The 22491-nt window shown below is 39.0% G+C and overlaps 1 protein-coding gene across 2 annotated transcripts in view; it reads right to left on the minus strand.

The window, feature by feature from the left end:
* Positions 1-477: 477 nt before the first annotated feature.
* The window catches only part of GASK1B (golgi associated kinase 1B), a 57049-nt gene continuing 35035 nt past the window's right edge, over positions 478-22491 (minus strand). For both annotated transcript variants that reach the window (XM_036852886.1, XM_036852885.1), the window contains exons 4-5: positions 5984-6210; positions 478-3103 (exon numbers count right to left, since the gene is read on the minus strand). In XM_036852886.1, coding sequence (XP_036708781.1) covers positions 2896-3103; positions 5984-6210 — 435 coding nt within the window. In that variant the 3' untranslated portion in view covers positions 478-2895. The remainder of the gene's footprint in view (positions 3104-5983; positions 6211-22491) is intronic.

Raw genomic sequence — 22491 nt, forward strand, 5'->3', positions numbered from 1 at the left:
GGTATAAACAGGCTATTACATAAGTTCAGGGATTATAAATATTTTGAGCATAAGTCTAAAACATTTTATATTTCAATAAGCTCCCCAGGTGCCTAATAAGCTTAATAAATATGAATACTATAAAGAAAACTTTAAACATAATGGTAAGACTCACCCAAAGCAAAGAAAACCCCAAATTAGTGTTTTCTTCTAGTTTATGATATCTGTTAACTAATTTGCATACCACCTAAAACAATGCTAAATGTACACCAAGAGAAGGCATGAAATCACTGTTAATGATATCAAATACATGCATACACAAACACAATCCAGTATAATTTTTGACTATTCAATTGTTTCTTTTATCATGGATGAAGGCAGCAAACATTCTCCTAGACTTCACTTCTGAAAAGCAACCCATCTACAAAAAAACAGAAACAAAAGCAAAAACAAAACAAAACAACAAAAAAACCACCTACAGAATAAAAAGCACACATCTTTAATTTCTAATATTTTTATTATACATTTTTTAGGTATTTATTTTCATAATATCAGCTTAAAAAATAATGACATAAGAATAAGCTTTTGTATGTCTGCCCAGGTAAATTGCTCTATTTTAAATTTGTCAAGTTACATATAAACCCCATAATGTGCTATGTGAACCAAACCACAGCATAATGAGTATATCTGAAAGGCACAGAGTATTCCCTTAGTTTCACTAAGAGCAGAGTATTACTTATTAGAATGAAAAGCCTGGCCTTCAGTCATCCATTATTCAAAAATAATACAGCATGAATTATTCACTGATTCCAAAACAAAATACATTGTTGAAAAGCAAAGGTGACTAAAATAAACATGTGTTCCTGGACCTTACAATCAGACCCACTAGTGGGAGGACCAAGCTACCCCGAAACGGTGTAGCTTGAGATGCAAAATTAAAGCCGCTTCTGAGGAACATGGAATTCCCAGCATCAATTTCACAAATTTGGATAAGATGGTATATTCCATAAAAAGCATTTTAAAATGCAAATATGCCACATGGATAAGACAAGGTATAAGGCAACTTGACAAAGAGTTATTTTAAAGTAGAGTCTGGATCTCCAGACTTCTGTTAGGCCAATTTTTCATTAATGTGCTGATTATTGAGACATAAAGCAATCTTAAAAAGCCCAAATACAGCAGGTAGAAGTGGAGACTCATGAGGGTCCAAGCGTACACTGAACGTGTAGGACCAGGGGAGGCACCCAGGGCTACAGAGGGCACACTGAAGAGAAGATCGTCTGAAGACCAGCTCTCCAAGGGTCGGCCAGCAAGGGAAGGTGCTGAGAACAGGGCTTGAATGCGACCCTAGAAAAGTTATAATTAGATGATTGAATGATCCCTTTTCCCTTGGTCTGTCTTCTCTTGTGTTCAACATGCTATTTTGACATCCTGCCCCCATTCATTGGTGTAAATTATAATCTATAGATATCTTAGCCTTTATCAAAATGTCTTCAATAGTTCTAATCTACAGTGATATTGAGTGACCCTCGATCAGAACACAGAAAATGGGGGGCACTTTAGGAATAACACGCAGACCTGAGAAAACAGAGGATAGAATACATTATAAACATTCTTAAATTGTATTTTTAAACTGAAAGAAGTCAGTAGAGTAGCTTCTTAATAAGGGATGGGGGGAGGGTAATAATGATTTGTTCAGGGTTTGAAATCTCTATGTGACCATCTAGCAAACACCATGATTGGACCCCTTCAAGGACATGAAGACTCAACGCAGGAATACTATGTGGTCACGTCCTTCTACCTCATTAAAAAGTTGGTAGAGTTCGGAGAGAATTATTTGAGCCTAAATAATTTTGGCTGTTTCAGTTCTAGTCATGTGCTTTCATTGAGGAGAATTGATCAGCGTCGGGTTTTAATTGATGTTGTTCATATTTTTCATACTAGAATAAGCCAAACAATATATTTAAACACATTCAGTATCCAGTCCTATAGTCGGTATCTGGACAATATCAATTAATTCAGTTTAAATATAATTACACAGAACAAATTAGAAGAAATCCGCTGTTATTAATGAAATATACAGAAATTATAGCATATCCTTGGTAAAGATGACAAAAAGTGTAAAAAGAGCATCCACTTAACAAAAAGATACTCTGTAAGTATAGTTTCACATGTGTAAATACCTTATAACTGTTGAATGTCTAAGCCACTAGACGTAAGTTGGAGCAAAACTGAGAGAGCAAAACTACCTAACGTATAAATCTTCGGATATGGATGGTTTCTATACTGGCAACAAATACCTTTCTAAAAAGGAATGGAAAATGCAATTCTTGCACTCAGGATCACAGAGCTGGCTCATCATTTATAGGTACAATAGAATATACCCTGGGGGTTTTACAAGTAAACCACCATTTCTCCTAAGAATTACTGTAGGCTCTGAGGTTTCTGCAGATCATATGCCTCCATTTTCCAACACAGAGTTGCCTGTGGGTAGTGTCCAGACTGCTCTATGTTCTAACAATTAGTAACAGAAGGACGTCCAGAACCGGTCCCATTAGAGCAGCAAATTATTAAAGGAGTCACCACCTCTGATTCGCACTGTCCTATTAACCGACACGACAGATATTTTAACATGGCTAGCTGGGATAGTAATTGCAACCATTCTGTGCTCAGATGTTGCAACTTACAGGTCATGGTGTTAAAGGAAAATGTAAACCTTTTTTAGCAGTATAATTGTAAAAGCTTTTAGAGTCTGCTTATAGCGCTCAGACTCGTCATATCTACTTGATTAAATTCATTTATCTTGTGTATTCATCGCTACTGCCTCATCCCTAAAAGGACTTGAGGTTTGTGTACTTGACCCCAAAACAAAGATGCATAAATATATGTAGAACTCTATAGCCACAAGACCTTTGGCTACTCATTCATAGGTAACACTTTGGCCCCATGTGCGTTGATGTAGGTGAGCAGGATTCTGGCTCTCTGTTCAACTACATCGATAAGCTTCTCAATTCCTTGTCTACCTCCCTGACTCTCCCAGTAAACTTTATCAAGAAACAAAGACTGAAGGAGTTTCTGCCGTAAGTGCTGGCTCTTCAAAACAGAAACTGCGGATTCAGGAAACCTAAAAAGAGAAAATGATATTTCATTCTTCGTAATTGCTTGGAAATATTATGCCTTACCCAATGGCTCTGCCCTTCATTAATCTGGCAGAAATCACACTATCAGATAATACCTTGAGAATCAAAACATTTTTTGTCACTGTCAAGCTGACACATCTCTTAATAATTACATACTAGAAGAATAGGTTTCAAGGGAACTGCATTTTCTATACCATTGAGAACTTGACATAAATACCAATGTTTAACTTAAGGTTATTATATGCAGGCAAAGAGAGGCATGGAATTAGAATGGATTCTGATAACCTGGAAAAATACTTTCCTCAATCTTAAGCTCCACTGCACCCATAGAAACCACTTTAATCAGTCAAGTAGAATCGTAACCTTATAAGTGCCAACATGGGGTTTTATGCAAGGAAATATGAGAAGAAAAATGCTGACAATTTCAGTAAAGTACTCTTCTAGAGGAGAAGATGCATGACTGAATTTAATGAGAAATAATCCAAAATGTATGTAGTAAAAAGAAAGAAATCATTCCAAAATGCCCAATTAAATAAAGAACTGCCTTTAGTTCAGATAATACTTCAGGATTTCTAAGAATCTGGGAACATTCTATTAAACTGGAATACTAAATTGTTTTCAAATAAATTTAGCAAAACTCAAGTTTGAGACCCAGGGCATTCCACAATGAAGCATCTCTCTGGAAAACCTGAGGTCAATTTAGAAGGATTCTTGCTGAATTACCTAAAGAGAGTGCATTGAGATTTCCGCTCTTCATTTAGAAAGAATGAAGCCAGGGGTCTAGAAGATACATTATCTGAAGGACTTAGTAAAATTTCTGGTTCAAAATTACCAGCAATGTTTTGCTGAATCTCCAATGTGGCCTCTCTCCAAGCTTTCATTAAAATGCTGATGAAAGCACAGTACAAATATTGGAGTGTAATAGTAAACTTAGTTGTTCTTTAAAAACTAAAACAGAACATATACTTGTTTCAAGAGTACAGTCTGCCAGGAGTTTCAGGCCTCTAAGCACCTTCTCCAAAGGTCAGTGGAGCAAGCTGGGGATAGCACTGAGGGCGTATGAATACAGCAATCCACGTGCTGCAGCATTTCTGATGCTGCAGAGAGACCAAAGGCCACAGAGCTGGACGTGCTTAAAAGATGCTAATCAGATTCTCTGAGCTCCCCAAAGACATGTCCTATATAATTTAGTGACCACAGTACTAATTAAGTAAGAATTTTTGCTCTATGAAGTACTAATAATCCATGATTTATCAATTCTATGGCCCTTGAACTAATTTAGCTGTGGCAGAATGTACGAGATGAAACTGCTAAAACCATGGATCTCTTTAGCGACTAATCCTTTTCATAAGGGAAAATCAAAAACATTACCTGACTTTGCATTACACTGATTAATAGAAATATTCTATGCATAAATCTGGGTTAGCAAAGTCTTCATTTTTGCTGTTGAATGGGTAAAGTACATATTCAAAGAAGATTTAACTTTAAACTCATTACTCCTCATAATGCATTTAAGGTTAAATCTTCTTTGAAAGCATAAATAAAACGTTATTCATATTTTTATGAATGTATAGGATAGATGGATTCTCCAGGCATACACTTAATTCTAAGAGGAAACGCAAGGATTTAAAGAAGACCCCATAATACCAACTCAGTAAGTGATGCCTCTGGTATGTAAATTTTCCTACACGTAAAATTTCCTGAGCTTAGACACTTAGAAGAGAGAATCTAAGAGAATCCATATATTCTACCTTCAATCCACAAAGAGATGTGACAAATGAGTATTAACAGGGAAAGACACAACAAAAACTCATGAAAGTGGGGCTCCTGAAACCCTCATTGTCTCTAGTGTCAAAAGACCATAAAATCCACATTACCTAATTCATGGAGCTAGGAAGAATTGTTGAAATATGCTTCAGAGTTTTATTAACAAGAGAAATAGGAACAGAAAAATTACTGGGCTTCGACTTGGAAGACCTGGCTTCTACCCTCAATTTTAGGCTCGCTCATGTGTTCCCAGCAGTCACTCAGTTTCACAAAAGGCTGGTTGACTGTTTCACTAAAGCACCCTTCTATCTTCAAGTTCAGACACACACCCCAGTTTCTTAGTGACCCCGATTTCTCACTAAGGTACAAAGACTATGAAGTGTGCTTATTGGGGGGAGCACTGAAATGTAGCCTCAACCTCCACGGTTGGGGGCAAATAGCCCAGACTCTACAGTGAGGTTCCTGCCACTATGGAGTGTCTTAGTTTCCTATATTTCCAAATACTTCTTGAGTGTAAGCTCAAGATACCTTTCCCCATAATCTATGTCTATGGAAGGATTTTCAAATGCTCAGAAACCCTCCTACTTGAATTAAACAGCCATCGTCCTTGGCCACCGTGTCCTACTCAGCCGACGGGCTCTGACTTCCCATGCGCTGATCAAAGTCACTGAGTTTATTCTGCCTTTGGACATACTGCCTTGTCAATATCAGCTCGTCTGTTAGCTCCCCGGTCCTGTGCCCTGGTAATGGAGCGCCTGTCACCTGCTCACCCCTGCTGTGCTGCTTCCTATTCCACAGACCTCCACATGACTCCAACCTCACCCACACGGATTTTCACAGTGAGGGTCAAGCAACATGATGGAGGTGAAAACGCAGCAGGACCTTTGTAGGTTGCACGGGCGGGTCAGTGACGGTAAAACCTGGCGGCACCCTTGTTCTCTTCCCCTTGGGTTTGGTTCCCTTCTCTGGGCTTCCATTCCCAGATTCTCTTTAAGGGCTAAATTGATCAGACACAGGCTGTGAGTCTTCTCCAGACCTTACTACCTGTTCAAGAGAAATGTAATGTCCTGCAGATGTTACTACATCAAGAAACTTACTCTTTGATGCCTTCTAACAGTTTGAAGTTCAAGTTATCTTCGCTTCTGTCAAAGAAACCCTGGTTGTCTATAAAGACCAAGTGCCTCGGGTCCTGCTTTCGCTGGACGATGTGGGCTAGAGCCACAGCATCCTGGTTTTCACACTTCAGCCTCCGTCCACTCTGTACACAGGCGTCTTCCTTCCGAGGTCGGAACCCACAGCAATTTGTATCCAAGCGATTATAAATCTGATAGGGGAAAACAAAAACAAATCCAAGATGCTGAGTAAAAACAAAACTTGGGAAAGTCAGAAGATTTCCAAAGAATGAGCGCTTTCTAAATAGCTGACTTGCCAGAATCTAATTGGGGCCAGGCTCATTTAATTAAAGGCAACACTTAAAGTCCAAGGTTCATATCCTTCTGACTCAGCGATGGGTCTAAGCATTGCCAGATCTGCTAACAGCTCCAAAGGCAGATCATCCAAGCTAAGCATCTCCACCCTTAACATTCAGAGTTCCCACTGACATCATACACCGATGCGTGGCCAGAAGAATCTCTGCTCTCATGCTACTCGGGACAGAAGATAGAAACGGTTGTACTTTGACACATCCAGAAAACCGGAGTTACCTCAATGGCTCTAAAAGTTTACTGCATCCCCTAACCTCTCTGGATTTCAGTGTTGCAGTGTCTAACCTGAAATAACAGAGAAGAGATGTACTGAAAAGATGTGTGAGCCAGTAATAATAGCCAAGAACACTCTATGTATGGAGCCCACAGTTAGATTTCTAAAAAGTAAGCAGAATGAACAGAACAGTTGGGCCTAGTGGTGTTTATTGTGGGTAATAGGGCTACTACCCTCTAGAAGAGGGCAAACAGATTAACTAGGAAAGGGAGAATTGGGTTACTTCCATTTCTTTCGGGCAAGGGAAGGAATAATATTTATTAATCAGGGTAAAGAAAAGCTTAGGCTCAGGAGTTAGATAAATTTAAACTCAAGTCTCTTCTCTCACACTTTTCAGCTCCACGACCTTGTATACATCCCTTTACGTTACTGACTCTCAGTTTAATGATCTGCATAATGGGAATGAAACTATTCACCTCGTGCATTTAGTGGGAAGATTAATGAAAGTGTCTGGATACACACCAGCCCTGACCCAGGCATTTAGAATATACTCAAAAAAAAAGAAAACTGTCATTACTATTGTTGAGACACATCGCACATGCTATATGAAGTGATTTACCTCAGAACAAGCCTCCAAGGCAAAAGGTAATTTCTCCATTTCAGTGAAGGAAAACTGAGCCTCAGAGAGATTAAATAATCTGCTCTGCTACTTAAATATTAGTAAGTAGCAAAGTTAAGATTCAGACACCGTTGTGTTTGTCTTCAAAATGCCACGATTTTCCCCCAATACATCACGTTGAATAGTTTTAAGGCTAGTCAAAGATTGTACATACGCTCAAAATTCAAAAGATGGCCCAACACAGAGTGTCATTTTTATTCTTTTGTCACTAAACTCCCATCCTTTCTCTTCTTCCTGGGTTTTTGCAGATCCTGTGGGGCTGTGGTCACTCTAGGTGGCCACTTGCTAAGGAAGGGATGCAGAAAGAGTAGTACCAAAATTGAGCCTACTTTGAAATAACTCTTCATTCATTCATGCAACAGATGTTTATGTAACATCTTCTACCCCCTAGCAGTGGGCCAGGCACCAAGGCAAATGTCACCCATGGCCAGCACCCCTCCACCAGCACTACTTCCTGAGGAAAATGAAGTGGCTTAATCTTGTCTCACTACCACAGCAAACTTTGAGAACTGGACAAATGACCCTCCTCTCTGTTTTCTGCAGGTAAGTAGACTTGGTATCAAATAGCATACTTTGGGAAGCAGGAATTATAAGAGAAGTTAGCATAAGCCAATTTTCTATGAGGTTTATATAAAAGCAGTTACATGGGATGGGGTGGTCCTTGAGCCACGAGAACTTGGACAGTTCGGAGGGTACAGTGCTGGTCGAGAAACAGTCTACAGATCAGGGAGGGCTCTGGCAGAACTGGCTCCAGGCAGCTGATACATAGGGTCGTGAACCTAACCAGTGGTTTATCCAAAACTGTCACATCGGCTGACTCCAGGGCATGGTGAGTTCCCAGGGCTGGTGCAAAGTTTCCCAAAGGTGGGCAGGAATGCCCACCCACATCACTGCAGGTTAAATGAAAAAAGCATAAGTTGGAAACTGTTAGAAAAATGTATTGAGCCCTTTCTTCTCCATTTGATTTATTTTACGTAGCACCCTGACTGCCTTTGAATATAAGAGAAACCAAACGATATAGAGAGATTGTATGTGCTCAGCAGTTTTTAAGTTACCATCGGGGGGTCAGGGAGAATGTAAAAAATAACTCTTCTGGAGGCTGTTTCTCACCCGATGTCCCCCCTTTTTGGGGTGGGGTTTTAAAAGTTTGCTTACTGGACTCAAGAGGATTTTTGAGACTGGGCTGACTGTTTTTGAGGGTTTGTCTATAAAAATACATTGCCAGTCACTTTCCAATGTCTCTTTTTTATATACATTAGCTAATAATTCTCAAAGAATCCTTTACCCTTTTCCCATCATCTTCATATGTTTTTATCCAATTATAATGACATTATATACGGGGGGAAAAACTTAATCCTCTTTCATTTGGGCTACAAAATCAAGGTGTGTTGTGTTGGATATGTGTGTTTAGAACTTAAATTTTAACGACAAATCTACCAGCCAGTTCTTAAATGGTGCTCTGCCCTAAGCTCTTTCTTCATTTTTGATTTCTAGTAGTGGGAAAGGACCAAGACATATAGCAACATTTCTGTTGTTTCTACAACAAGGACACGAGTATCATATATGCTATTGCTAAATAATAAGCACTTTAGCGTTCAGGCCGAACTTTTAGTACTTCTGTAAATATTATACTTTTCTATTTTTAAGCTAAAAGAAAGCATTAAAAGTTAGAAGAGGGACAGACCGAATTAGGGCATCTTTTTACTATCTTCTAACATCGGACTGTTTCGAACAGTGCACTTTTAAAATGTTTTGTCTGATCTCATTTTGAATCACTCAACAGTCTGTGATGATTTCACCACTCCCCTGTCAGACTGTTGTGCCCCCTTCAAGTCTCACAGACCTTGTTATTGAAAGTGGGTGTGTGCGTTCAGCTTAACTTCTCTTCCAAAAATGTTTATCGTTCCTTTTATTCAGATCTATGCATGTACCTGGTGGGTATGTTAACAAATGTTGAGTGTGTGTGGTGTGTGTGTGTGTGTGTACACCTACAGATAGAGAATCAGATTGTAAGGCTTTAAATACTCTCAGTATTACTTTGTTTTTCTTAGCATCCAACTATAGTAAGTTATGTCTTTGTATTAATAACCTTGTCTAGCGAGGGCTTAAGCAGCTATTAAATCTTGTTCCTAGCTCTTCCCAGAATTTTGTTTATAGTCTCCCTTTCAAATTGACATTCAATATACCCAAAATAATTTGACCACAAAACCATAATACACTCCCTTAAATTCAACACCATTTTGCTTGGCGTTTAATTTAGTTATATACTGAATATATTTCCACTTACGCTGAGGAGAGTTTACCCACTTTTTAAGGCCCAATAAAGCACATCCTAGACATCTATATATCCATAAATATGGTTTTAATATATGTACTTGTTTAGTCCACACATTAAAACAATCATTTCATTTAAATGTCACATGATCAAGCACCATAGTTACCATCTACATGTCTATGTTCTTAGATAATAATCCTACAAAGAAGCCTATCTGGGGGTAAATCTTGTCAGTTAAGCAGTTAGGTGTTGATCACCATTATTGCAACTTGTTCAAATTCACATCTTCTTACTCTTTAAAACAAGGAAAAATCTTTTGCAAAATTGATCTTCTGAATCTGAAGATTCCTGCCAATGATGATCTTCTATAAAATTACCCTTTCCTTTTTTAGGAAAATATATCTTTTCAATGTTTACCTAACTAAAATTATACTCAGAAAATTCAGGTGTTCCAGCCAAGTATTTTGTTGATGGGGATATTTTTAGATATCTTGCCTTCTTCTCAAGTTTCTTTTTTTAATCCCATTTTCCTTTTGGTACTGTGAGTTTTGTCTGTAAGAAAAAGTATCATAACAGTGACTCAAGTTATGTGCACAGAGCCCAAACCAGGATGCCTCAGCTGCCCTGACTAGCTCTCTAAGGCCCAGTAGAAATCTGCAGAAATCCAATCACTCTCCGTACTTCTGCACCCCACCCTTTCTACCTGTGTCTTCAAAGAGTGGATCTGTGGGAGTTTCTTCTTATCTCTTTTTCCTTAAAGCAAAGCAATTAGATGATTGATTTTATTGCCTGAACAAAGGCAATAAAAATATTCTAAACATGTTGCTAATATTAATAATGAAAAACATAATAGCAGTCATTTACTGAGTGTTTGGTATGTGCCAGGAATTGTCCACTTAATTCTTTGCATGGATTATTCGATCTTCATAGCAACCCTAAGAGCTGAGTGCTAACAAGAGTCCCATTTGATGAATAAGGACACTGAGGCACAGAGAGGCTAGTTGACTGACTCAAGGTCCCTCAGCTGACACATGACAAGAGTCAGGCTTCTAACCCAGGTGTCCATCACCCTGTATTTCTCAGGGGCAGCCTCCAACGCGGTGCTGCAGAGAGGTGAATACACCTGTACAGAATGTTAACTGACCCAACTTGCAATAAGTACTGGTCACAGGTTTCAGCAGAAACACAAAGAACTTCAGTGCAAGAGTTCAGGGAAAATTCATGAAGGAGAGGATATTACAGTTGGGTTTTAAAAGACAGGCAGTATTAGCTAAAAAATAGGCAAAGGCATGAAGGTAGGAAATCCAAGGGCATCTTTAGAGAACCTCAGGGTATGTTAGACCAGTGCTTCTCAAATGTCTACCGTGAAAAACCTGATGTTTTTGCCTTTTCTCTCCCCAGGCCCCATACTCCATGTGGCCTGTTGCTTTGTTAAAAGATGATAAAATAGAGATTATCATATTAAGCAAAGTAAGACAGAGAAAAACAAATGTCATATGATGCCACTTATATGTGGAATCTAAAAAAAAATGATACAAATGAACTTATTTACAAAATAGAAAGAGACTCACAGACACAGAGAACAATCTTATGGTTACCAAAGGGGAAAGGAGGGGAGGGATATATTAGGAGTTTGGGATTAACAGATACACACTACTATATATAAAATAGATAAATAACAAGGACCTACACAGCACAGGGAACTACATTCAATATGTTGTAATAACCTGCAATGGAAAAGAATCTGAAAAAGAATAGATATCTATATATGTATAACTGAATCACTTTGCTGTACACCTGAACTAACACAACATTGTATATTAACTATACTTCAATAAAAAATATAAATAAATAAACACCTTCATTCATAGTTAGAAATGCTTAGATTCATCTAATCATCTCAAGAACTCAGGGATCAAGAGCTTCATAAAGACCATATTATGATATATGCTCTTAAAAAAAGTATTCACTATCCTTCTTTTTTTTTTTCTTTTTTGGCTGCGCTGTACACGGCATGCAGGATCTTAGTTCCACGACCAGAGATCGAACCCGTGTCCCCTGCAGTGGAAGCACGGAGTCTCAACCACTGGCCCCCCAGGGAAGTCCCATTATCCTTCTAATGAAACTTTAAAAAAAGATAATACAATAAAGGAAAACAAAATGATCTATTACTAGAGAAATGACATTTTGAAAAATACAAAATACCAACCAAATATTTTGTTAGATTCAATAGACAAAACTCCTCTACCAGATTGACATCAAAGCTTCTAAACGCTTGTCTGCAGTGTTTCCCTTCTCTCTCCGTGGGCGGGTCTGGACTGGCTCGGGCAGCACTGTATGAGCCCTCGCCATGCGGGCAAGGGCAGCGTGAGGGTGGGGAGCCAGAGCCAGAGCTGAACAAGGGCCCGGTGCCTGTCTGCAAGCTCCACTACCATCTCCTCCTGCAGGGCTGGAAGAGAGGTGAAAGGCAAGGGAGCAGGGCATCAGGAGGAGATGTCAGAAAAAAAACAACCTGAAGGGAACCAAGGCAGGACGTGCTCGGAAGCTGAAGAGAGAGTAGAATGAACACGTACTATCTAACGGAGATGAGAAATTCCCTGGATCCAAAAGTTTCTCTCATTCAGTTCTTTCAGTTAAATTACATCGCCCCATCTATTTTTCTACCTGTTTTCCTACACCCCTCTAAGGGTCTGAGTGAGTGCACACGTGTGTGTGTGTGTGTGTGTGTGTGTGTGTGTGCTTCTGGTTTGTTAAGTCAATATCTCAAGCTTCTCACCATCTCTTTTCAAGTGATTTGTTTTAAAACTGCACCTTTTGGGGAGGAGGGATATATTGGGAATTTGGGATTAAAACATACACGCTATTATGTATAAAATAGATAAACAACAAGAACCTACTGTAGAGCACCAAGAACTATACTCAATATTTTGTAATAACCTAAATGGGAAAAGAATCCAAAAAAGAACATATATATATAAAACTGAATCACTTTGCTGTACACCTCAGTCACTGCAAATCAACTATACTTCAATTAAAAGATAAAGAAAATGTAAAAATATAAATAAAAATTAGAACTGCCCCTTTACAAAGAAAACTGCGTTTTAGAAAGAGAGTTTAAATAACACAATAGAACATGTAACGAGTGGAATTGAACAATTCACCATAGTAACTCATCCAACGCTTGGTGCAGAGCAGGCACTTGATATCTGTGTACGATTGACAGAATTCTCCCGATAGCATCCACTCTGCATTTGGCTATCTACAAAACTCCTCCAAAACACTGTCTTCTTTGGGAAGACTCAAATAAACAACATGATTCTGGCAGAGTAGGACGTGGGTCTTTTTTAGAACAGCATCCAGCGAATGGAGTGGAAAAAATGGGCAGGGAGCACAGAACAGAGCTGCATGTTCTCCTCATCTGCTCCTGGTTGGCGTCTTTACGTGGTTCAGTTTCACTAACTGTGGACCACAGAGTCTCACACCCCACGGGGAGTCCATGTAACACCCTGCGTGCAAGAGGCATTTGAAAAACAACACGCACATGTGACAGAAATAACACTAGCATTGTAATTTGCAGTTCTCTGGAAGATTCCTTTGAATTCCAGTGATCTCACTTGACACCTCATTTGTTTTTAGAAAATGCACGGAGAGAAAACTTTCAGTACTTACTTTATCTCAAAAAGGCAAAAGAACAGGGAGAATTGTCAGCCCCACCCTAGGAAGAGAAACAGAAGCATTTGGACTTACTTATTTGTCAGCTAATAACTCACATTGGAAAATCATTGTACTTGGATTTGTCTTGATGTCCATCAATGCACTGTTGCCACGTTATCAGTGGAACCAGATTTGGATCCCTGTGGTCTAGTGGGTGTGTGGATCTCTACTAGGTCACAGGGAAGGGAGACCTCAGACAAGCCCCCCGGCCCCTACGGTACTTGTGATCACAGACTTAGGCCCATAACCTTGGGAGCTCAACAAAGCAAAAGCAAAAGCAACCTTCTCACCAGTCTGCACCTGTATCGCTAGGGAACTCTCACCTCATAAAATAATAGGTTTCATTTTTCTTCTGTGCTACCATGGCAACAGGTAGCCTGTTAAATGAGTATGCATGCAAATGTGACCAGCAGAGTTGCTGGAGAACGATGAGAAAAGTAAAAATCGTTTGCAATACATATATCTAACTCCGGGCATCGGTTCCCCTGTGCCTCAGCCTCTGTACACAGCAGTCATGGCTCTGCACTGCCTATACTCCAGAATTCCACACTTAAAAATAACTATCAGTGTATACCAATTCTATGCAGACTCTCCAGCTTCTGTCCCATTACTGAATCATAAGTAAAGACTAACAGTGCTTTTTTTCTATATAAGTAAAACTATTTTTAACGCTACAACACATTTGGATCTATTTCTACAGATGCAATATTTGAATTCATGTACCTCTGAATAAATACCAGAAGTCAAACATCATTCTGCCACAGAAAGACTCTGGAAAGAGTCACTTGTCACGAGGCAAGTGACAATCTATTTTTAGAGAAAGAAAATTCACGTTCTGTAATTTGCACAAGCAGAGCTGCGTGAAAATAGCCTGTCAAAGGCACACCCACCTTCCTGTAAAGAATTACAAAGAGCACTTGCACTAAGAAACACAGTAACTAACTATTTTATGAAATTCTGATTTATAGAATGGATTTATATGAAGCAAATATTTAAAACAGCAATAAAATAACCTTAATATAAGTACACTTTCTTAAAAATACTTTCTTTCAATGAAATGAAGCAGCATTTTTAATGATTTAACATTAAACAGGGTTGCCAATCATTTAAAAATGATGTACATTTACATCTCAGGGAACAGTTCTTTCAAAGCTTTTCCCTGGCTTGACTTGATGTGTATTCATTTTTAGCATTCTTATGGAATTTCTATCTGTTTTATTTTCCCCTATTATGCAGTATTTTATTATAAGGATAGTGACAAAAATGAGTAAAGATAAACGAAACGGCTATACTAAAACACAGTTCTGATTATGGTGACAAAGGTTCTTTGCTTGACCAAAGTCAGGCTCCTGAACTTTCTCCTAGGCTTTTCACGCACTTCCTTATAAAATCAAGTTTTAGCAAGAACCCTGCAAAGTCAGTTTAACCAGAAGCCCTCACCCTTGCAGCTACCTGGTCACGCTCAACACCTAACCTGGGTCCTCAGCGCCCCCCATCCCAAAGGTGATGTCTGAGCACTGTCTTTAGCAAGAATCTGGTTAGGCCACTTTCCCTGGAACTCCCCTTCCCCTGGATGTCTGCTCTTAGCCATTTTTCACCCCATGACCCCTACTCTGCCCCCCTGGCTATAAATTCCCATCTGCACTGCTGTACTCTGGGTTCAGCCCCATCCCTCTCCCACTGTAAAATCCCACTGTGGTGTCCCTACACCTATAGCGATGGTCCTGAACAAAGGCTGATTTACCATCTTTAACAAGCACCATGGAATAGTTTTTCTTTAACAATGATTAACACAACCTAATGTGACATACCCCAAAGTTATTGAAACTTATTTTTTATGGAAATCAGCTCTCTTTATAAAAAAGATAGACTGATTATTTTCTGGTTCTTTAAAAATAAATGCTGCTTGAGAGTAGGATGGAGATTGCCAGGGGCTGGGGAGTCGGGAAGATGGAAGATGCTGGTCAAAGAGAACAAACTTTCAGTTAGAAGATGAATAAGTTCTGAGGATCAGACTATATTTAATGATACAGTATTGTGCACTTGAAATTTGCTAACAGAGTAGATCTTACACACTCTCACCACACACACACAAGGTAACTTTGTGAGGTGATGGAGGTGTTAATTAGCTTGACTGTAGTAAAGATTTCACAACGTATATGTAAATCAAATCACCCCATCGTACACTTTAAGTATATGCATTATATTTGTCAATTATACCTCAATAAAGCTAGAAGGGAAAAAAAAGAGAAAATAAATAAACAAATTCTGCTTTACTAAATTAGACTTTAAAAAAAAGATTATTTTTACACATATGTATAGAATTTCCTGTTTGAAAATGTATTTGTTTCTATGCTCCCTGGGTTGGCAAATAGCTATCAAATAAAGCCGTTTATGTAGCTTAGATATGAAATCCCAGGATACTGCAAAAGCATTTTATATCATGCAGTTACTAATTATCAAAATAAACCAAAAGGTTAGGTATCACATTACAAATAAAGAAAAGGCTCAGAGAGGCTAAGTAACCTGCCCGAGGAGACACAGCTAGAGAATGATGTGGATTTCTACCAACTTCCGCCTTTTCCACACTGCCTCCCAACGTGGAGAAGACAAGATTCCTGCTATCACAGAGATTCCAATCGAATGCCTCTAAGTATGATTCACTGTGTATCCTCCACGTCAACCAACACCACGATTTGCACAATGCAAATACTCAATAAATGTCTGTCGGAAAAAATGAAGGAATGAACGCCAGCTCCTACTGAAATCTGTCTAATGCAGATAGCTAACTACTAAAAGACCTCTAATCAGGCCAGACCTCCATGTTTTCCTGATCCAGTATCCTGTAAAAAGCTTAGAGTGTTAAAATCAAAATCACAGAATCTTAGAATTACAGAAACGTCATAACGCTGAAGTTACCAGAGACTATACAGGCAAAAGTGAGTTTATTTCAGAAAAATTACCCTAGAGCCATAGTTCTCAAACTTTTTTATTTCAGAACTTTTTGACACTCTTAAAAGTATTGAAGCCCCCCCAAAATCCTCCTTTATGTGGGTTATTTATCATATAGAAATTAAAACTGAAAAAAATTGAATAGTTACGTATTAACTCATTTAAAAATAACACTGATACACCCATTACATGTTAACATAACATATTTTTACAAGAAATTGCTATATCTCTAAAAAAATAATAAGAGAAATGGAATTGTGCTTGCAAGTTCAAATGGTGTTAAAGGAAAACACAGCAATGAGTTGAGCTCCTGATTCAAACAATTGCATAAGCGGTTTTCCTCAAGACAACAACTGTACTATGGGAAGCAATAGAAGTGCTTTATATACACTTTCCACTTGCTCACCCAGAATATTAAAGAGATGTACACTCACAGGTAGAGACTTAAGAACATTAACAGTTTTTATTGCTTCATCAAGGACTTTCTTAAGTGCATCAGGCATTCATTCCATGTATCTTTTCACATGAGTCCATTGGCCACGAAAGGAGAACAACTCTTGGTAGAGTCTGGTGCCAGCTTCGATTCATCCCAAGGTACCAACAGATTCAGCCATGATTGCAAATTTTGTAAATATTGTAAAAAAAAAAAAAAAAAGCAAAAACTCTGAGTTTTGTGACCTCACAGACCCCCCTGAAAGGGCCACAGAAAAGCCATCACCCCAAACAGTCCCATTCAATGTGACCACAATCAGTAACAACTGTGAAAAGTCCCATTTATCTCTTAGTTATCTGTGTCCATAAACATTTTGAATATGGTTGGGAAGAGCCTGGCACTAATAGAATCCCTATGGACCAGCTCTCCCTTAAATCTCTCTGAGTCTACTTCCTTGGGCAAAACAAACCATGAATCTTTTAAAAATAATTACATACAAAAAAATATATATATTGAGCCAGATAAATAGTTGCTTGTCCTCTCATTGTTGCTATGGCAATACTGTTGGGTTGCTTTTTCCACGGTTTCCTTATTTACCTCCTGGCAGATTTATCTAGATTCAACGCTTAGACCTCCTGTTTTCCTGGAAAACAGCAGTCAAGGATGGTTTCAAACTGTCTGTGTTTCCATGGCATAGGATCAGTGGCGAAGCCAATCCCAAAAGCTAGCTCAAACAGTGCATTAAACAATCTTTGAGTCTCAAAAGATTATTTATGGAATCACACAGGCTTCCTCTAATCCCTGATCTCTCCAGCCCAGCTATGGATACAACAAGATTTAGAATTGAAGTGTACTGACCATGCACTAATCAATTTCAGCACAGCCTAAAAATTCCACGGCAAGGGTTGAAATAAGCAAAAATGACCTGTAATTGAGGAAAACAGACTGTGCTTTGATTAATAATTACATTAGAATTGACCCAGAAATGCTCAGTTGGTTGTCACTTGGCAATATGAGGTTTATGAATATAATGTATTTGACCAGACATTTCTCCTTTGATTCCGACAGATACAAGAGCAAAGACCTATGTCAACCAGCCCACATTTTACACAAATGAGGCTTTAGCATAATCCATGCCAGAAAGCTCTGAGAATAAATGCTAGACAGTAGGTGGAAAGGATACACAAAATTCTAAAGGCTTTGAAGTTGGAAGCAGACGTCTGAGCAACTCTGTGCTTCTTCACAGGAAGGAGATGCTTTGAGACACAGAGAACCCTTAACAGGAAGTGGGCCAGGATCCAGAGAAATACCTTCCTGCTGTAGAGGCCAGGTTGCTAGTAAGCTACACCTCTGTCACGGACTAGGGTTGGTGTGACAGCTCTTTATCTTCAAAGTTGCATCCTTGAAAAATCAAACAGCTTAAATTCTGTGGAGTGAGAGATTGTGGTCTCTAAAAGGTCTCCACCAGAGAAATGATGTCGAAGCCCAAAAGACAGACTGACAAAGGTCAGGGCCTTTGTATTTACTTTCTCCATCCTGTCATGTTCTTGTAGAGAATTTTTAGCAGCAGAAGTACATTCCATGTAAGGGCCATAAAACATGAAACTATTTGCCTTTTGAAATAGTGCTGGTTTCCTAATCTCCACGAGGTTTTGAGACGGCCTAACTTCTTAGTGGGAGGGATGATCTAACGGGTCAATTTCTGCAGGAGAAGACTTTACCAACTTCCTAGGTGGAATTGGGTGTGGATCAACCAAGGGGCCATCTTTTCTGGGAAAGGATCACACTGAGAAATGAGAGAACAATAGTTCCCAGGCCTGGAGATGACATTGTGTCAGATTCAAGAGCCAAGACACAAAATCTGAAATGATGCCTGAGGCCCACAGATTGGTTGGGAATTATCTGGCTAGAACACAGAAATCCCTCAGTCCAAGTTTGTTGAATTTAATTGAACCTTGTAAGCAGTATCCTGTATGCTTATAATTCCTGGTTTTGTTTATAAAGTAAAATGAAAAGTACTAACATATGCTCATAGGAAAAATAGAACAAATGGTGGTGAAGCAAATTATTTAAATGCAGCACCTATGAAGCCAAACAAAGCCTTTCATATAATGTGAAAGAGTCCAAAAGCACTAATGTGATATTTGTCCCATTAAGACTCCACTTCCAATCCTGGGAAAATTTCTTGGCTGCTGCTGCCTTGCAGACCTATATCCTCCGGAATAGAAGTCCCTCTAATCTCCAGCTCCCACCCCTATTTCCGGCATCTTAAAGCTACAGCTTGTTTGGACCCTGCCTCTCTCTAATTGTTAAAAGTAGGAGCAATTGTTAAAAGATGGTAATGACAAGTCACTGGAAAAATGCATGTAGTCAACTGCGTTTACAGAATGTAATTAAAACACACACACACAGATATTCACTTATTATGTGTGTAAAATAATTTTTAAATTGGCTGAAAAGGTGTATACTAATCTCATGACAGTGATCACCTCAGAGAGAAAGTGCAGGAAGGAACATGAAGAGACGGTCGAAGGCAGTTTAACCGACTTTAATGTATTTCTATCTCTAAAAGAAATTCTTAAAGCAAATAGGCACAGGAAGTTGACAGGATAATTCTGGACGTTGGAAACACGATATTTGTTAGGTTCATTGCTGTTCTTTGGTATGCTTTTATATGTCTTGTTGAGGAGACCTCAAGGAACAGAATCTGAGAATAAAATCCCAGCTGGCTTCCCAGATTGTGTCAGCTGAGGACCCTGCAGTTAACAAACACAGAAGGTATTGTCTGCAATTCCCCCATCTATGCAAAAAATACCCTTCACCCCAACTTGACCGGGATGGTAAGTCCATGGAAACTGCCTTCCACGCCCTCACGGTTTCCTACAGCACCAAAGGCTACCATGAGCAGCTCTACGCTGTAGAAAATTCAAAGACAGACCTACATGATCCCTACCACTAACGGCTTGCAGTATTCAGAGATTCAGGAAATCATAGCTATATATACATATATATACTTACAATAAATTCAGCTTCTTATAAACAGGGTGGTTCTAGATAATAACGATGCTGATCTATTGACTACTTGCTCTCCGTCAGTGTCTTAGTCCGTGAAGCGGTTACAACAAATTTATAAACAACAAACATGTATTTCTCACAGTTCGGGAGGCTGAAAGTCTGAGATCAGGGTGCCAGCGTGTTCAGGTTCTGGTGAGGGCCCTCTTCGGGGCTGCACACTGCCGACCCCTCACTGGGTCTCCCGTGACAGAAGGAACTGGGGGGCCCAGTTGGGCTTCTTTCCTAAAATCACCAATGCCGTTCATGGGGCTCTGTCCTCAGGACCTCCTCAACTACCCAAGGCACCACCTCCTAACACTAACACCTTGGGGGTTCAGAATCACACAGAATTTGGAGAGGAACAAACATTCAGCCCTTGACAGCCAGATACCAGGACAAGTACTTCGTGTGCAATAATTCATGGTATTCCCAGAACAAATCTCCAAGGGAAGTAAAATCATTTTTGTTTTCATATAGTAAAGAAATTAAAGCTCTGAGAGATTATAAACTTGCCCAAGGTTACAGAGCTGTCTATTAGAGAAGCTGAGATTCGAACCCAAGTCTGTTTTACATAAATGCCCTTTCTCTATGAATTTAGTGAACTGAAAACTTGTAGAATTTTTTTCATCTTTATTGGAGCATAGTTGCTTTACAATGTTGTGTTAGTTTCTCCTGTACAACAAAGTGAATCAGCTATATGCATGCGTATATCCCCATATGCCCTCCCTCTTGCGTCTCCCTCCCACCCTCCCTATCCCACCCCTCTAGGTGGTCACAAAGCACCGACCTGATCTCCCTGTGCTATGCGGCTGCTTCCCGCTAGCTATCTATTTACATTTGGTAGTGTATATGTGTCAGTGCTACTCTCTCACTTCGCCCCAGCTTCCACTTCACTCCTTGTGTCTTCAAGTCCCTTCTCTACATCTGCGTCTTTATTCCTGTCCTGCCACAAGGTTCATCAGTACCGTTTTTTTAGATTCCATATATATGTGTTAGCATATGGTATTTGTTTTTCTCTTTCTGACTTACTTCACTCTGTAGGACAGACTCTGGGTCCATCCACCTCATTACAAATAACTCAATTTTGTTCCTTTTTATGGCTGAGTAATATTCCATTGTATATATGTGCCACATCTTCTTTATCCATTCATCTGTTGATGGACATTTAGGTTGCTTCCATGTCCTGGTTATTGTAAATAGAGCTGCAATGAACACTGTGGTACATGACTCTTTTTGAATTATGGTTTTCTCTGGCTATTTGCCCAGTAGTGGGATTGCTGGGTCATATGGTAATTCTATTTTTAGTTTTTTAAGGAACCTCCATACTCTTTTCCATAGTGGCTGTATCAACTTAAATTCCCACCAACAGTGCAAGAGAGTTCCCTCTTCTCCACACCCTCTCCAGCATTTGTTGTTTGTAGATTTTCTGATGATGCCCATTCTAACCAGTGTGAGGTGATACCTCACTGTAGTTTTGATTTGCATTTCTCTAATAATTAGTGATGTTGAGCAGCTTTTCATGTGTCTCTCGGCCATTTGTATGTCTTCTTTGGAGAAATGTCTATTTAGGTCTGCCCATTTTTTGATTGGGTTGTGTGTTTTTTTAATATTGAGCTACATGCGCTGTTTATATATTTTGGAGATTAATCACTTTTCCATTGATTCGTTTGCAAATATTTTCTCCCATTCTGAGGCTTGTCGTTTTGTCTTGCTTATAGATTCCTTTGCTGTGCAAAAGCTTTTAAGTTTCATTAGGTCCCATTTGTTTATTTTTATTTCCATTACTCTAGGAGGTGGGTCAAAAAAGATCTTGCTGTGATTTATGTCATAGAGTGTACTGCCCCTGTTTTCCTCTAAGAGTTTTATAGTGTTCAGTCTTATATTCAGGCCTTTAATCCATTTTGAGTTTATTTTTGTGTATGGTGTTAGGCAGTGTCCTAGTTTCATTCTTTTACATGTAGCTATCCAGTTTTCCCAGCAGCACTTATTGAAGAGGCTGTCTTTTCTCCATTGTATTTTCTTGCCTCCTTTATCAAAAGTAAGGTGATCATATGTGCATGGGTTTATCGCTGGGCTTTCTATCCTGTACCATTGCTCTAAATCTCTGTCTTTGTGCCAGTACCACATTGTCTTGATTACTGTAGCTTTGCAGTATAGTCTGAAGTCCAGGAGTCTGATTCTCCCAGCTCCATTTTTTCCCCTCATGATTACTTTGGCTATTTGGGGTCTTTTGTGTCTTCATACAGATTTTAAGATTTTTTGTTCAAGTTCTGTAAAAAAATGCCATTGGTAATCTGATAGGGATTGCACTGAATCTGTAGATTGCTTTGGGTAGTATAGTCATTTTCACAAGGTTGATTCTTCCAATACAAGAACATGGTATATCTCTCCATCTGTTTGTGTCATCTTTGATTTCTTTCATCAGTGTCTTATAGTTTTCTGAGTACAGGTCTTTTATCTCCTTAGGTAGGTTTATTCCTAGGTATTTTATTCTTTTTGTTGCAGTGGTAAATGGGAGTGTTTCCTTAATTTCTCTTTCTGATTTTTTGCTGTTAGTGTAAAGCAGTGTAAAAGATTTCTGTGCATTAATTTTGTATCCTGCTATTTTACCAAATTCTTTGATAAGCTCTAGAAGTTTTCTTGGGGCACCTTTAGGATTTTCTGTGTATAGTGTCATGTCATCTGCAAACAGTGGCAGTTTTACTTCTTCCTTTGCGAGTTGGATTCCTTTTATTTCATTATCTTCTCTGATTGCTGTGTCTAGGACTTCCAAAACTGTGTTGAATAATAGTGGTGAGAG

This window comes from Balaenoptera musculus, chromosome 5 (genome assembly GCF_009873245.2).
Source record: "Balaenoptera musculus isolate JJ_BM4_2016_0621 chromosome 5, mBalMus1.pri.v3, whole genome shotgun sequence".
In the NCBI taxonomy this organism is placed as follows: domain Eukaryota; kingdom Metazoa; phylum Chordata; class Mammalia; order Artiodactyla; family Balaenopteridae; genus Balaenoptera; species Balaenoptera musculus.